At 44.3% G+C, this 17814-nt stretch overlaps 1 protein-coding gene across 13 annotated transcripts in view; it reads right to left on the bottom strand.

Annotated features, from left to right (window-relative positions):
- PTPRT (protein tyrosine phosphatase receptor type T) overlaps positions 1-17814 on the bottom strand; it is a 767160-nt gene that overhangs the window by 331300 nt on the left and 418046 nt on the right. For all 13 annotated transcript variants that reach the window (XM_064167548.1, XM_064167549.1, XM_064167557.1 and 10 more), the window contains 2 exons: positions 16950-17065; positions 15511-15685 (listed from right to left, as the gene is read on the bottom strand). In XM_064167548.1, the coding sequence (XP_064023618.1) occupies positions 15511-15685; positions 16950-17065 (291 nt within the window). The remainder of the gene's footprint in view (positions 1-15510; positions 15686-16949; positions 17066-17814) is intronic.

Raw genomic sequence — 17814 nt, 5'->3', positions numbered from 1 at the left:
GGAAGAAGTTTCTTCTAATATCCAACCTAAACATCCCCTGGAGCAACTTGAGGACACTTCCTCTTGTCCTACTCACTTGTAACTTGGGGAAGAGACTGACCCCCACCTCACTACAACCTCCTTTTAGGTGGTTGTAGAGAGCAAGAAGATCTCCCTCAGCCTCCTTTTCTCCAGGCTGAACATCTCCATTTCCCTCAGCTGCTCCTCACAAGACCTGTGCTCTAGACCCTTCACCAGCTCCATTGCTGAGTAGTCTCAGAGGCTAAATTCATTTGTTGCTAACTCCTCTGTTCCTGATGCACAAGAACTGTTTTCTGCATGCACTGATGGAACGCTTTAAAGTGTTGTTATCCCATCTGAGCTGTTCTACACCAAGGACTTTCACAGACCACCAACTTCCATTCTGCCTACAGAAACATTCTACCTTTTCTCGAGGCTAAAAGGCTGGAGCTATGTTCTTAAAAGCTTCACATTCCATAGCAAGAAAGAGAACAAACACAATAAGCAAAACCATTCTTTGTGGAAACAAAAGAGAACGTTTCACACAGATTTGATATACTCTCCCCAGCAGGCTGCAACAGAACTCGAGACCTTGTGAAGGCACTTAAGACACTTGCATAAGCTAACCAAACAAAGCCAAGATCATGGTCAGTACAAGTTCACACACAACAAAGCAGCATTCAGTGCTTCAAGATTTATTGCACTTAGCAGAAAGGCAAAAGATCTGACTGTGAGATACTGGAAGCATTTGACTGCAGTAAGGTATAGAAGCTAAGCAGTGAAGATGATTAACTATTTCAAGAGCTCACTTAAGGCTGTTGAGATTTTCTTCTATTTAACAATTTATGATCAATCTCTCTTAAAGACTCCTCTGCTTTATTCACATGGTATTGGATATGGTGCAAGAATGACTTGTAAGTTCCATGGCTTGTTTCATGCAGCAGCTCAAATTAAACTGTTTTTTTTTCTTTCTGTCATTGCAGTTTTAAGTGAGATGAGATATCAGAAAATCAATAAAACTTCTTTATGCTGGGTTGAACCTTGGACTAGGTGATCTTGAAGGTCTCTTCAATCAAATATATTCTGTGACACTGTGAACATGTGGGGCTGAGGCATAGAGAAAATTCAGATCTTCTACTTTGAAAGGCTGTCTCTGGAATCACAGAATTGCAGGGGCTGAGAGCAACCTTGAAAGCTTATCCAGTCCAACCCTCCTGCTAGAGCAGGGTCATCTAGACCACATCACACATCCCCTGGAATATCTCCAGAGAGCAAGACTCCACAACCCTGCCCTGGGTAGCCTGTTTCAGAGTTCTGGCATCCTCACAGGGAAAAATATTCCACCTCACATTTACATGGACCTTCTTATGGCTAAGTTTCCACTGCCCCTTGTCCTGTCACTGGGCATCACCCAGCAGAGCCTGGTTCCAGCCTCCTGGCATTCACTCCTTACATATTTACAAACATTAATGAGGTCAACTCTCAGTCTCCTCCTCTCCAAGCTAAAGAGTCTCAGCTCTCTCAGTCTCTTCTCATAACAGAGATGTTTCATCCCTTCTAGGACTAGGGGCCCAAAACTGGACACAGTACTCCAGATGCAGCCTCAGCAACACAGAGCAGAGAGGAAGGAGAAGCTCTCTCGACCTACTAACCACAGCCATTCTAATACACCCGAGGATGGCACTGGCCCTCCTGGCCACAAGAGCACATTGCTGGCTCATGGTAAACTAGGAACCCAGGAAGAGAGAGCAGCCTCCTGCCTACTGAAACTATCACAGCTTTAGTGCTGACTATTAAAACTTCCTTTTTGCCGAGGAAACACCACTAATCCTACTACAAAGACTGCAATAGCATTATGACTCCAAGAAATCATAAAAAAGGAATTATGGTGAATTTGAGGATAATTTTGTAACAGAATGAATTTCTTCAGACACCCTGAACTAAATGCAGTGTTAACTAATGCTAAATCATCTCCAACTGGTAGAGCTTTTTAGATGACCACGGTGAAAAGGTTGTTTCTGGGAGACAGGGAATGTACTTTTCCTAATTACTGTCAGTTTGCAGTTCAATTCTAGATAGTGCAGCTAAGCCTTGCCTGCCTTCAAGACATGTCACCTGATCCATGCAGCCTTTAACATATTCCTGTCCTTTCTTAGAAGGCAGTCAAAAATAAATAGAGCACTCAATTGTCAGAAGCCATTTACAAAATCAAGACTTACTCTCTCAGAGCTTTAAATGCATCATTTAATATTGGCATCAAGTGAACAGCCCCCATTTGGAACCCTGAAAGAGAAAGCACTGAGAAAAGTATTCCACTTAAGACTTCTCTAGTGAAATTTCACAGAATCACAGAGACATCCAGGTTGGAAAAGAGCTTGAGGATCAAGTTCAACCTAGAACCCTACTCAGCAATATTCACCTTAAACCACATCCCTAAGCACCACATCCAAATAACCCTTAAACACATCCAAAGTTGGTGACTCCACCACCTCCCTGGGTAGCTCATTCCAGTGCCTGACCACTCTCTCAATGAAACACTTCTTTCCTAATGTCCAATAGAAACCTACTCAGTCTCAGCTTGAGGCTATTCCCCCTTGTTCTGTCTCCAGTTACCAATTTGTAGACACTGACACAAAATAGAGTCATAGAATCGTTTTGGCTTGAAAAGACCTTTAAGACATTTGTGTCCAATCACTAGCCAACACCACCAAGTCTGGTGCTAATGTCCACCACAAAATTGCAGTTTGTAGAATCATAGAATGGTTTAAGTTAGAAGGGACTTCAAAGCTCATCCAGTTCCAAACCCCTGCCATAGGCAGGGACACCTCCCACTAGAACAGGTCACTCAAGATCTCATCCAACCTCACCTTGAACACCCCTGGGGAGGAAGCATCCACAACCTCTCTGGGCTACCTGTTCCAGTGTTTCACCACCCTCACTGTAAAGAACTTCTTCCTAACATCCAGTTTAAGTCTTCTCTCTGCCAGTTTAAACCCATTACCCCTCCTCCTGTCATTACAAGTCCTTGTCAATAGTCCCTCCCCGAAAAAACATGGGAACAACAATAATCATAACATTTCCCAGAAGCTAAGCTTTCCATGTGCTCTGAATGGCCTGACAGGCAATGAAACCAATGGACCAATCTTTTGGCCATCCCTCAAGTCCCATATTCCTGACACAAATGAAAGTAAATTATCTGCAAGACTCATCAAGTCGAATGGAAGTGTGTAGGAGAGGCAAGGTTAAGAAGAAGGCAGATGGTAGAAAACAATGAAAGAGCAAGCATAGAAGGGCTTGTATTTAGAGTTTCAACCTCAAAACAATGGCAAATAATGACAAATCTCTGTTTATTGAGCAGCCTGGCTCAGGAGATTGCATAGTACCATCCTGCTGGTAACAAGGCAAGATGATATGGTCAGTGGTGTTTGCAAGAGGCAGTCAGAAATCCATAAGCAGCAGCAGAATGATCTGCCACAGTATGAAAGAAAGAAGAAAGAAAACTAAGGAAGTGAGAAATCCAAACCTCTTCCATTTTAATTTGTGTCTGTATCCTGCTGAGGGAACAAACCATTTGTAAGTTGGAGTCTGTCATCTAATTCAGTATTAGCTGCAGGCTAATAAATGGGACAGCAAAGCACATGCAAAGAGTGATTTATAGGATCCAAAGAGAGAGACCCAAGTCTTGCAGCTATTTGCATCTTCTTCACATACAAACAAGCACTGATGGAAAGTTTCCTGCTGAGAGAGACAGAGAGGCAAAAGACATACTGGAGAGAAACCTGCTCATAAAAAAAGCAGAAAAAGCATTGGAGTAACTTCTGCAGAGAGGAACTTGAACATAGCTGCACAGCAGAGCACGGTGCTGCAGCTGAACCCATTCATCATAAAAGCAAAGTCAGAAGAATCAGCAGCACTGGGAGAGGTCTATGAACAACCCAAGCCAGAGTTTTGCAAGGTTCACCTTGAAAGTGTCATGCATAGCACAGCTGTTCAGCAAGCACTATGGACTGGAGAGAGATGGGGAATGTCAAATGATGACATTTCCTTCTCAAATTCATAGGCTGATTATTAAAATAGTTGTGGGCCTCGCTGTAATCTTGACCCTGCTCTAACTGCTGTTCAGCAGCTTCCTGCTCTTACATCTAAAGCAGTCTTTACAAGTCACAACTGCACAGAGGTAACAGTTAGGATGTGATCATAGAGTCAGTTTGGTTGGTGGAAGTGTTTTGATCTGAACCAATGTCCCAGCACCATGAAAGAGTGGAAGGAGTGGTGGTATTTAACACGGCAGGAGCAGACACAGCAGATCAAAGCTGAAGAATGGCACAGCAGATTTTAGGGTGGCAAATCAATGAGAAGAGTATGACATCATCTTACAGCTCAGATGGGAAACATTTGCTCAGAAAAATGAAGCATTCTTCAACTACATAGAGATAGAGGAGGAGGACTGCAAAATGTCAATTCCAAAATGCAACTCTGGCTATCTCCTCACCTCAAATAATCTCACAGGTGAGCAGGGAACTTACTTCAAAGGGATCATTCCTTACACAGAAACACGCTCTTTAATCTCCTCATTCAGATGGGCCAACTGCAAACATCCAACACCCAGCTTCTCCCTGGAGTTCAGTTATACAGCCTTTGAAAGCAAAGCTTCATCTTTCAGAGGGAAATGTTATGCACACTTTAAAAATCCCATTCACCTGAGTACCTAACACAAGCCTGCTGAATGGCTTCCATTCAGCACCGCTAACAGACTTCAAAAGACTTTTGTCATCTCCTAGCTTTGGAGCTAAAAAGATTCTGGAGCTGCCAGAACGCTAATATAAGGATATTATATACACTGAACCCAAGCATTCGGTGTTTACAAAGCTCCCTCATTCTTTCCTCCAAAACTTGCAACCTTCTTTGCTTTAGGATTAGAGCTTGTACCTGCCAACCTCCAAACCCGGCAGAGTAGTTTAACAAGAGCCCATATAATAGATCAGTTGCAGCTATGCAGTGGTATGCTGAAAGCAAAGGAGGTGGAAGGGTGTGTGCAAAACACAGACCTGACAGTCTGTCAGAAACTTGAGTGTGCACAGGAACAGACAGGCTTTAAGAGAGGGTTAGACCTCAACACAACCAAAAGGAGTTCAAGATGTACAAAAGGAAAAAAAGCCAATAAATCAAGGTGAAGTAGGGAACCAACACATCACTTGTAACTGTTCTATATCTTGCTTTGCAAATGGTTTCAAAACAATAAAAATGAATATAAAAACTGAGTGCATTTTCCTATGACCTAAAATCCCAGCATGGTGGGGATTGGAAGTGACCTCTGGGAGTTATCTAGTCCAACCCCACTGCTAAAGCACAGCAGCTGGCCCAGGATCACAATGTCTGAGTTGGTTTGGAATCTCTCCAAAGAAAGAGACCCCACAACTTCTCCAGGGCTCTGGCACAGCAAAGTGTCTCCCTCTGTTTAGATGAAAATTCCTGGGCTGCAGTTTGTGCCCCTTGTCCGGTCACTGGGCACCACTTCGAAGAGTCTGACCTCATCCTCTTGCTCTTTGTCTTTTAGCTCTTGCTGAACATTGAAGAAGATCCCCTCTCAGGCTACTCTTCTCTAGGCAGATTCACTGTAAGCTGACAACAGAGTAAAGCTTAGATCCCTGTGAAGACAGCTGGGAAATTCATCAGCACCCTGCACAGGACAGAAAATGTCCCTTCCACAGAAGGTTTTGAATTGCTTAGTTCATTTATCCTATACCAAACATAAAAACCTTTGCAGAGAGCCTGTCAGCTGCAGTAACCACTGCAGTTCTGAAGGAGAGCAGGAACTATGCTTCTTTATGCTGTATCTTGAGTTGGAATTTCCAAGTTCCAATTATCACACTGGTCTAAGACATTTCATTCTACACAAGTAGTCAGCTCCCTTCACGGGCAGCTGATTTGCTTTCCCCTATAGAGATGACCTCTCCAGGTCTCACTGTATTATATACACACACTCCTTGTTTTGCTAGTCTACTCTTCAGGGCTCTCATATTAATGATCATCCTTTCATACTAAGGAGTCTGATGCATCCTTGCCTGCATCTCAACAACTAAAGCATTACTTTTCAGGTGGTTTCTTTCCCCTGCAACAGAAGCAATGTTTTGATGTGAGAAGGGTAACCCTCCTGCTGAGATAACAACTCATGCCCAACAATTATATCTCGAACATCCAAGTATGCTTACATCACACCAGGCTCTACACCAACATCCAAGTTTGGTGACAGATGATACTTCAAGGGACTTGAATTAAAAGCATTTAACAACACTGTAACTGCAGGGTGGGTATGTTAAGAAGAGCTTTAGATTCTATTTTCCAGAAGCCCACTAATAACTTCCCCTCAATTAAAAAAAAAACAGAAGAAAGATGAGCAGAAGAGAGTTAACAATGAACGTATCTTATTTCCTCTGCTAAATCTCTTAGCTAAGGCATGAGCACCAAAACAAAGTAACTTTGAATTGCAGTGCCATGTGAGCATTGTTAGCCATCAACTTGACTGAAAATTTGACATTAAAGAGGAACAAAGAACAGTGGAAAGCTGCTAAGATAGATGAGATAGTGGCACACATCTGGTGGTCTCAGCTACCAACCCATCCACTGCAAGCAAGCTTCCAGTTAGCAAAGGCTTTCAGGATATATCTTTACCATTTAATCCTCTTTTCTGAGCACTGTCAGTCCTGAATTAATCTTTATATTAATAATTATCATACTAATATTTAAACCTTCTCAATTATTTAAACTAGAAACTGAAAAGGCAGACTTCTGACTGCAGGACGTAAACCACGGGGATCAGCTAGCAGGAACACACCATACTAGAAACAAACAGCAGCACAGGTTGGGCAAAAAGGGATAGAAAGTCTTAATTCTGAATGTTTGTTACACTTGGCAAGTCTGCAAGAAAGCTAATGGGTAGAAGTAACACTGGCCAAGCAACTAATACTCCTCATTTCCTCTTAGTAATAACTAGAGGTGGCAGTTGCAGGACTCTGTAGACTGGCAAATGGATATTACAGCACAATGGAAGCCTCCAGCACTGAAAACTCATGCACTCAAGAGACACTCTACACCCAGCAGCAGTACACTAGAAAGTCATCTTGCTACCTTCTGCAAGATGAGAGAGAGCAGGAGTACTGTGCTCAGTTTTGGGCTCTCCAGTTTAAGAGAGACAGGGATCTGCTGGAGAGGGTCCAGCAGAGGGCTACAAGGATGATGAGGGGACTGGAGGGCATGGCTGATGAGGAGAGGCTGAGGGACCTGAGGCTGTTTAGTCTGGAGAAGAGAAGACTTAGAGGGGATTTGATAAATGTTTATAAGTATCTGAAGGCTGCCAGGAGAGGAGGGGACAGGCTCTGCTCACTGCTCCCTGGGATAGGACAAGCAGCAATGGGTGTAAGTTGCAGCAAACAAGCTTCCGCCTCAACATAAGGGGGAACTTCTGTACTGTAAGGGTCCCAGAGCACTGGAACAGGCTCCCCAGGGAGGTTGTGAATTCTCCTTCTCTGGAGCCTTTCCAGGCCTGTCTGGATGTGTTCCTGTGTGATCTGTGTTAGATAGGATTGTCCTGCTGTGGCAGGGGGGTTGGACTTGATGGTCTCCTTGGGTCTCTTCCAACCCCTAACATCCTGTGAGCCTGTGATATATGTAAATATCTTGTCCATACTTTTCAAACACAAGTTGTCATCCTAGTTAGGCTGAAACATGTTCATTTGTGTTTGCCACCACCCATGCTTTTGTCAGCTCTCTCTCCCTAAATCAGAAGCCTGAAAGGGGGTAGGGTTTACTGTAATACACACTAACAAATACCATTCCATTTCCACTAGTTTTTGATCTTTACTTAAAGACCAATGTCTAATGAAAACCACAGAAGCCTTTTTAACTTTTCAGGATTGAGGATGCCATGACAATATAGCTCAGTTTGACTTTGATGCCCCTTTTTTTCCTTTATATGGGCTGACGGGATGAGGCACCCCAGAACTGCAGCTGAGAGAACAAGGCTGATTGCTTTGTTTTGGTTTTTTTTTTCTGTAGAGCTCTATCCTGTGAGATCAACTCACAGAGAAGTGAAGGAATGCAGACAGAGTCTAGAGAAAGGAAAAGGTCTGCCACCCAGTGATGCTTTCTCTTTCATTTTTCTTGTTCTTCAGAGATTTTCTCTGCTCCCATTGAACAGAGATAAGGAATATGACAAATAAAGTTATGAAAGATAGTTGCAAACCAAAGCAGCAAGGCCCCTTCTTCCCACAGAGAATCCCATGGTTACTCAAGTTCAAGTAACTGCACTTAAAGATAAATAAGAAACAAAACTGAGTCAACCAATCAACTAAACACATAAACAAACAAGCAAAACCTCAACCTAAATCTTTTACTAAGTTAATCACAGCTTCATGTAAGGAAAAGCTATTACAGTCTTTGGGAAGAGAAGAGAAGAACTCTGAAGGTACTTCCTCACTACTACCAGCTCTCTACAAAACCAAGTAGGACTCCTTCTGCCATGACTTCCAGTCAGCAGAATCACAACTGACATGAGCTGTCTGCTCATCACATCTCAGCAACAACTGGTACCCAAGATGCACCACAAAAGCTGAAAACCATTCCACAAAAAGGAAGGAAGAAAGAAAAAGCTTTCCACAGCACTTTTCACCCTCAGAAAGCTGAAGGATATTTATTCAAGTAACAGAACTTCCCAGTTCTATTCTGGAGGTTCAGCAGAAGGAGATGTTCCCTTCAGAAAGATCAGATATGGTTTGCACTGACTGACAATGTCTGTAGAATATCTTTGTCTTCATATTCCTCCCATCCATAGAATCAATCAGCTTGGAAGAGACCTCCAAGCTCATCCAGTCCAACCTACCCCCCAGCCCTATCCAGTCAACCAGACCATGGCACCAAGTGCCTCATCCAGGCTTTTCTTGAAGACCCCCAGGGACAGTGACTCCACCACCTCCCTGGGCAGCCCATTCTAATGACAATCACTCTCTCTGCCAACAACTTCCTCCTAACATCCAGCCTATACTTCCCCCAGAACAACTTGAGACTGTGTCCCCTTGTTCTGTTGCTGGTTGCCTGGCAGAAGAGACCAACCCCCACCTGGCTACAACCTCTCTTCAGGTAGTTGTAGACAGCAATGAGGTCAGCCCTGAGCCTCCTCTTCTGCAGGCTGCACACCCCCAGCTCCCTCAGCCTCTCCTCATAGGGTTTGTGTTCCAGGCCCTTCACCAGCCTTGTTGTCCTTCTCTGGACACCTTCCAGCACATGTAACAAAAAGATATTAAACTGGACATTGAAAGAAGAGGAAGTTCTTGGTGAGAGTGTTTATAGCCTCTTTGCCCTCATCCCGTCTCACCTAATGATTTAAACCGAGTTAAAACAAGCACTATTGGCCTGCAGCAAACCAGAAGATTAAACAGAGCACTGACCTGCTCAAGTAATTGCCAACCAGATGTGCACACCAAGGAAGGGAGTATGACATTGTGTGACAGAGCACTGGAATAAGCTGACCAGGGAGGTTGTGGAGTCTCCTCTGCAGACTTTCAAAACCTACTTGGATGCATTCCTGTGTGAACTACCCTAGGGGATCCTGCTTTGGCAGAGGAATTGAACTCAATCATCTCTGGAGGTCGCTTCTAACCTCTGAGGTTCTGTGATTCTGTGACATTCCCAACACCACTGTGACTACAAAGAAATACAGGAGGCACCCTACAATCACAAAGCCATTCTCCCTCGTTCAGTAACTCCAAAGGCAGCACAACCTCCACAAAAAGCTGCACACACACAAAACTGTTTCGTGCTGGTGTGGTGTTCAGAGAGCAACATCATTACATGCCTTATCGAATCTGAACTTAACTTCTCATGGTACAGCACATGCAAATTCTACAGACTAAATCTATTTGTGTAAACTGGAAAAAGTAAGAGACAGAGATGGCAGGCAGCCTGAGGGGAGTCTTCATCATCACAACACTACTGATACTGCTGGCAGCGCCTGCAAGAGACTTTCTCCTGTTCACAAGGTGATAACTCCGAGTCCCTTGATTAATGTGCATTACTCAGGCAGATTAATTCAAATCTACCCAGCAACCTCTGCACTCTGGATAAGTCTGATAAGTAGCTGGAAGGCATGAAAATTCCTATCTGAATGTATTAATGCACACCAGGAAAAAAAAATCTTCAACAGCAAAATCTAAACAGCACACACCCCACAGCTGAGCTGCATGGTTCCAAGGGAGGGAATGGGCAGGCTCTTCCAGCCACTCTGATGGCACAAAAAGGATAGCTGCAGCACAGTGTCTACTTCTCACACCAACACCTCCAATCTCTTGAGGGAAATCTGGAGACTCGAGCTGCACCAGCAGCTTTATTACTCCATGATGTTAGCTGTAATGAGTGCATTTGGCATGAATGTCCTGGGGGACAGAACGAGCCCTGCATGGGGCAGCAAAACCAACTTTTTACTAAAAAAAACAACAGGCTTTAAAGAATCTATTTCATATTCCCCATCTCTCTTAGTAGATGCTTCATAGGAAGGGAAGACTTTGGAGTTTGTTGAGTATCCTCCATCAAACTACACTGAAATCCTATCCGATTACGCTGCAGACATTCCCATTTCCATCCCAGAACAATCTCTAACCCAGACAACAAGTCTAACACCGTATTATACACTTCCATAGCTACACTCCACCTGTTTTATTCAAGGAAACCTATGAAGGGCCTGATGTGACACTTCTAGGTCTAAAAGAAGCCCAAGATCAGACCCAGCTGTAGAACAGAAGTTGCTTTATCTCTTACGCTCCAGAAAGCTCCTTCTCCTAATAGTATTTCCTGCTGAATAATTAACTGAACTACTCTGGACACAGTTCCAGTAATAAACATTAGTACACTCAAAATATCTGGTGAGGTTTTCCACAGTGGATCTGTGACTCTGGCAGGCTGTAGTTCATATTGGAGAAGCTTCAATACATAGATCTATTTAAATGCCTGATTATTTAGCATGCTCAAGGGGCAATGGGTGGAAGTTGAGGCATAAGAAGTTCCGTGCAAATATAAGGGAAGAGTTTTTTTCACTGTGAGGGTGACAGAACACTAGAACAGGTTGCCCAGGGAGGCTGTGGAGTCTTCCTCTGTGGAGATATTCAAGACCTGCCTGGATGTGTTCCTGTGTGATCTGCTCCAGGTGATCCTGCTCTGGCAGGGGGGCTCGACTGGATGAGCTTTTGAGGTCCCTTCCAGCCCCTGACATTCTGTGATTCTCTGTTTTTCACACATGCTTATTACATTTCCTGATAATCTGACAGGCTTTTTTGTTGTGGCTTTGTTTGGTTGGTCGGTTTGATGTTTGCATCTCTATTGGACTTTTTTGTTCTGTTTTGTGTTGGTTTATTGTTGTGGGGATTTTTTCTTTGGCTGGTTGTGGTGGTGCTGTTTGTTTGTTTTTCAATCACAGTGCCTACTTGTAAAGAAAAGACTCGGATCACTAGAACAGTTTCCACTGCCTCCCTGGCAAGTTAACAAACAGACAGTGCAATTATATTGACAAGCATGATACCAGGAAAGACCTAGGGGAAAAAATAGTAAGGAACTCTGAAAACGAAATCACCTCCCCTTCTGGTGTCACTGAAGGCTTCAGCTTTTCATGCCTACAAACCCTCAAGAAAAGAGAGACTGATAAAAGATGAGATGTCCCAAATATCACAAGGATGTCAGAAAGCCACTCTGATTAAGAGGCAGACTGTTTATCAGCTGTGTTGAGTGATCAAACACACTTTGAAAAGCAGCTAAAACAAAACTGAACAGAACTAGAACATACAGTTCCTCTGTGACCTGAGACAGACTGTATGGTCCTGCTCTGACAGAGGATCTCTTTGGGTCCCTTCCAACCCCTGACATCCTGTGAGCATGTGTTACCCTCAAGGTCTGTAGAGAGGCCTGACTGAGCACTTCTATCCCTTCTATACCCTAAAAACCTGCCACAAACCTCAAAGAATTTGCACCAGGTAGCAACAAAATAATGTTGAGTGACCTCTTGGAGAGTGAAAAAGTCTCAGAAAAATTGGCTTATGAAAAACAGGTTACAGATGCTGTAACAGTCCCTCTTTATCAGCTCTCCACAGATTTCCACTATGCATTGAGTAATTAATTTAGGCATCCAGAATATCTGCAAGGGATCAGAAAAAAAAACCCAACAACAAAAAGCCAACAAATACATTGCAAGCAACTCTCCATACACACACACAGAGAGAATGTTAAAACATTATTCACAGCCTTACATAATGTGACAGGCATCCTGGAAGGACACTATCATTAACACAGACCTGAAATGATAAGATCCCAGTCAATTTCCACACTGGTTAAACAATCTTCACACAAGCAAAACCCACATTTAGTTCAGAACGTGAGCAACTGGCCACAGAGCTTTTACTTGAAGGGAAATTATAGACAAGAAGCATTCCATCCATATGTGATCAGTGTGGTGAGGCCCAGGATCTCTGGGCTCTTTGAAAACAGCCCTGTACAAAATTGTATCAAATTACTACGTGTGCAACAGGGAGAGATAAGAAATGGAGAAGTGATTTCCACCAGAGCACCAAAGGACAGTGAGGTGCACAGATGGAAATGATAGGTTTCTCTGCCTCAGCTATTATGATTCCAGAGTGCAAAGGGAAGAATAAATGTATTGTCATCCAGACAAGCCTTGCCACAGGCTCAGGAAAGTATCAGTTTCTACAGCAAGCAACTGTCTGCAGAAAAGCATCTTCCCAGTACTACAAAGGTCTCTCCTGACACTAAATACACTCTAATGAAACACTGATCTCTTGTATAAGGTGACCAGTAATTACTTCACAATAACTGTGTTGCTCTTAGTAAAGATGCTCAGGTAGACAAGTAAGCAGAGGACTTGAGAGGGGCATCAGAATCACAGAATGTTAGGGGTTGGAAGGGACGTTGAAAGATTAGCCAGTCCACGTGCCCTGCCAGAGCAGGATCACCTAGGGTAGGTCACAGAGGAATGCATCCAGGTGGGTTTTGAACGTCTCAAATGAAGGAGACTCCACCACTTCTCTGCACAGCCTGTTCCAGGGCTCTGTCACCCTCACAGTGAAAAAGTTTTTCCTTGTGTTCATCTGGAACCTGCTATGCTCCAGGTGAAACCTGTTTCCTCTTGTCCTATCATTGGACATCACTGTGCAGAGCCTGACTTTGTTCTCCTGGCACTGCCATTCACGTCTTTATCAACACGATCCTCTTCTCCAAGCTAAAGAGCCCCAGCTCCCCCTGCCTGTCCTCACAAGGGAGATGTTCCACTGCCTTCATCATCTTTGTGGCTCTGTGCTAGACTCTTTCAAGCAGTTTCCTCAGGTCCTTCTTGAACAGAGGAGCGCAGAAGTGGACACAACATTCCAGATGCAGCCTCCTCAGGGTAAAGTAGAAGGGGAGGAGAACCTCTCTTGACTGACTAACCACAGCCCTTCTAAAACAACACTCCAAGATACTGCTGGCCTTCTTGGCCACAAGGGCACGTTGTTGGCTCATGGCCATCACATTGTCCACCAGGACTCCCAGGTCCTTTTTCCCAGAGGTGCTCTCCAGCCAGTCACTCCCCAACCTATACTGGTCTGTGGAGCTGCCCTTTCCCAGATGCAAGTCAGTACATGTTTCATGTCAGTGATCAGGTCATTTACTGCCACAGGTACCTGTTGTTCCAGCTTAGGCTGTGGAAGAAGTACATTATGTCAAAGCCATACTTTTCCTTTCTGTATCTACCAAATATTATCATTCAGTGTGGAGAAAGGTAAACTATCCTCCTTTCTCAAAACTACAATGAAACATCTAACACAGAGGGAAGCAAGCAGATCTTCACATTAAAAAGACACAAAGATCCACTTAAAACCCTTAATCTATGCTGAAGAACATCCCTGTGACTTCATGTTCAGCTGGTCAAGAGAAAGCATGTGAGAAACAGAGTATTAGCTGAGACTTAGTAGGTTTAAGGGCAGGGCTATCAGCTGAGCCAAACTTCAATTACAGACTAATTTAATGTATATCCAAGTACATTATTGCAATTCAATAAACATCTCCTCTGAATTAAACAATCCCAATTTGCTTTCATTTCAGCCCGTGTGCGTGCGTTACCAGTTTGCTCTTATCCAAAGGAAAATGAGTCAGACTGTTTGCAAGCACTCATCCATGCAATCACAGTGTGCCACAGTGATGCAGCAAACTAACCTCAAATGAGCCACTTAGCCTTAAAGAGGACCAAGGAGCAGAAGAGTGAACTTTCCCATAACAACACTGCCCTCCTAAATTTCTTTTAGGTGTCTGCCTGAATAACCCAGCAATTAATGTATCAACATTTCTCCTGGTGGACATCACTCATGTTTCTAACTTATTTTTCTCTTCTTATATCAATGAACATCAAAGTGTCAGGCACCTCCTCAACTTTGTGTGTCCTGCTATCTCTGGAAGATTGCCTTTCCTCTATTTAGCTATGATATAATACCAGAAATGCTACTCCTCACAGCTCAATTTCATTTTAACCATGAATTAATTCCTCCAATTATAAATGAGGTGCACAATTCCAGAATGGGAATTAAAGTCACTCATCATCTAACAGGAGTATTCTGTGATCTGTGTAGTCTGATTATCTACAACACTCATCAGCACTCTGTACTGAAAGGCATCAAAAAGACATCAGCATCTGACCACCAAATGACAGAGTAAGTTGGCAGAAGGTATCACAGAGGACAAAAGTGATCCTATTTCTACAGCAGCGATCTGTTCTCACAGAAAAGTGAAAACATTTAGATCAATAAAATTATACCAAATGAGCAGACTCTTGCACCTACCCATTTGACATCACCCTCACCCCAAACACAGGACGTCTCAGAAGCAACTTAGGCAGCACTGCTGTGCAGCTGAGTAGGTGTAAAGAAAAGCAGCACAGCAAATGGTTTGCATGTCTCACGAAGACAAGTTCAGCACACATCTTGTATGCATCAGGGACAGTATCAGCTTTTGAATCACAGTAAATAACAGGGCTAAAACTCCAGCATCCTTCAAGAGCTACTGATCTTCCTACTGTGTACTTCAGGACATCAGCAGAATCAATGCCGTCATTCACTCCCAGCAGCCTCGAGCAGACTCTTCTGACACGCAGTGCTCCAGCACAAGATCACTGATGCCTGATAAAATACTCTGAAGGAAGGCAGATGAAGCTGACTGACAGACAAACTGCTTAGCTGACTATAGTAAAAGTATCCATAGCTACCATGCATTGCTACAAAAGCCTATGAAGAGAGCTGTATGCAAAGGTTCAAGTCAAATATTTGTCTGGCGACAGTGATTGAAATTCATGTCACTTTTCCCCACTACTCCTACTTCAGTTTCACATGAACGAAAGAAGAAGCTCTGATAGGATGTTAATATTCATACAGATGCCATCTGGGAGGAAACAGTCATCTTGCATAAACCTGCTGCTTCAGAGTAACCTACCTTTCACTATTAACTCTGCATAATTGGAGACTCCAGATCCGCCGTCTGAGCGAATGACGCAGCGGTACTTGCTGATGCTGCGCTGGGAGGTGTCAGCCACACTGACAGTAGCAGAGAAACGCCTGTGGTTGACCACTCGAGTGACCATTAACGCCGTGTCCCTTCCATTCCACTGCTGTAAGGACAGGCAAGGATAAGGAAAGTTAGGAAGAGATATGGATCACAGAATGATAGGGTTTGGAAAGGACCTCGAAAGATCACCCTGTGCAACACCCCTCTCAGAGCAGGAGCACCGAGAGTAGGTCACACAGAAATGCACCCAGGCAGGTTTTGAATGTCTCCAGTGAAGGAGACTCCACAGCCTCTCTGGGCAGCCTGCTCTGGGGCTCTGTCACAGTATCACAGTATCACAGTATCACAGTATTATCAGGGTTGGAAGAGACCTCACAGATCATCAAGTCCAACCCTTTACCACAGAGCTTAAGGCCAGACCATGGCACCAAGTGCCACGTCCAATCTTGCCTTGAACAGCTCCAGGGACGGCGACTCCACCACCTCCCCGGGCAGCCCATTCCAGTGTCCAATGACTCTCTCAGGGAAGAACTTTCTCCTCACCTCCAGCCTAAATCTCCCCTGGCACAGCTTGAGGCTGTGTCCTCTTGTTTTGGTGCTGGCCATCTGAGAGAAGAGAGCAACCTCCTCCTGGCCACAACCACCCTTCAGGTAGTTGTAGACAGCAATAAGGTCACCCCTGAGCCTCCTCTTCTCCAGGCTAACCAATCCCAGCTCCCTCAGCCTCTCCTCGTAGGGCTGTGCTCAAGGCCTCTCACCAGCCTCGTCACCCTCACAGTGAAGGAGTTTTGCCTTCTGTTCGTGTGGAACCTCCTCTGCTTCAGCAGGCATTTGTTTGAAACAAGCATTCTGTTGTCACTGGCCGTTTTTTCCACCTTCTGTATCATGATTCTGCAATTTCTCACCTTAATCTCCCAGCTAGAAACTAAATGTAATGCATTTGTCAAAGGATCTTGAAAGGACAAGGGGCAATGGGTGGAAGCTGAGGCACAGGAAGTTCCATGGAAACATGAGGAGGAATTTTTTCATTGTGAGGGTGATAGAACGCTGGAACAGGCTGCTCAGGGGGGTTGTGGAGTCTCCCTCTCTGGAGGTATTTAAGACATGCTTGGATGTGTTCCTGTATGATCTGGCGCAGGTGATCCTGCTCTGCACAGAGGGTTGGACTGGATGATCTTTCAAGTTCCCTTCCAGCCCCTGACATTCTGTGATTCAGTGATTTTGATGACAACTCTTGGCCCCACTACCCAGTCTTTGTCTACTTATTTCACTTAAGTGCACTAAAATTAAACACCATCAAACAACCAAACCAACCAACCAATCAAAATGCCTTCCAACCTCCCCTCTCCCCCCTTCCATTGCTTTACCTGGAGCCAGAGCTTGTCATGCTGTGACCACTTCCCCCCAGCAATGCACTGGAACGTTGCATTCTGGCCTACGTTCACCTCCACGTTCTGAAGCCGCAGGAAGTGAGGTGCTTTTCCTAACAAAAGATGGAAAGTATTGCAAGGGTAGAGCAAGGCAGTAAGGGACCTGTTCACCAACATTCAGCAGAGCATTAAGGCTACATTTATGCTTAGAGTGAAATAAGAATGAGGGACAAAGCCTGCACAACTCCATGGGAATGACATTCACGCTGGAGGCTGTCGCTGCTGAGCAAGAAGAGCAACCCTGGGAACCAAATGGAAGAAGCATTCACAAAGGCTACAGAGAGTTGTTCTTCACAGAGAGTGACTTGGCATTGACTGGGATGCCCAGGTAGGTGGTGGAGTCACCATGCCTGAAGGCGTTCAAGAAAAGCCTGGCTGGGGCACTTAGTGCCATGGTCTGATTGATTGGCTAGGGCTGGGTGATAGATTGGACTGGATGAGCTTGGAGGTCTCTTCCAACCTGGTTGATTCTATGATTCTATGAGAACTTGCAGTTCCTCAGGAGCTCCTTACATTGCAGGTTGCAAACTGATGCAAAACAAAGTAGCTAACTAATCACTCTGGGTTTGAGTCACAATGAGCATCCCTCATTTTGAAGAGGGGTCTTTGAGAAATGGATTTAAAACTGGTTTAAATCCTTGACTGAGCAAGAAGACAGCATCCTGTCTTTTTGGGCTTTTTTAAATCCCACAAGTTCTAGGCTTTTCCTCATGGCCTGTTGGGTGGCTCTTTTCCCAGTGAAGGGATCAGCCATCACCCAACATGCCTTGAAACACAGACACAGACCATTTGGGAGATCTGT

Source organism: Pogoniulus pusillus, chromosome 29, assembly GCF_015220805.1.
Source record: "Pogoniulus pusillus isolate bPogPus1 chromosome 29, bPogPus1.pri, whole genome shotgun sequence".
NCBI classification, from domain to species: Eukaryota; Metazoa; Chordata; class Aves; order Piciformes; family Lybiidae; genus Pogoniulus; species Pogoniulus pusillus.
Note: the sequence above shows the minus strand (reverse complement) of the source record. Positions and strands in the feature narration are given on the sequence as shown.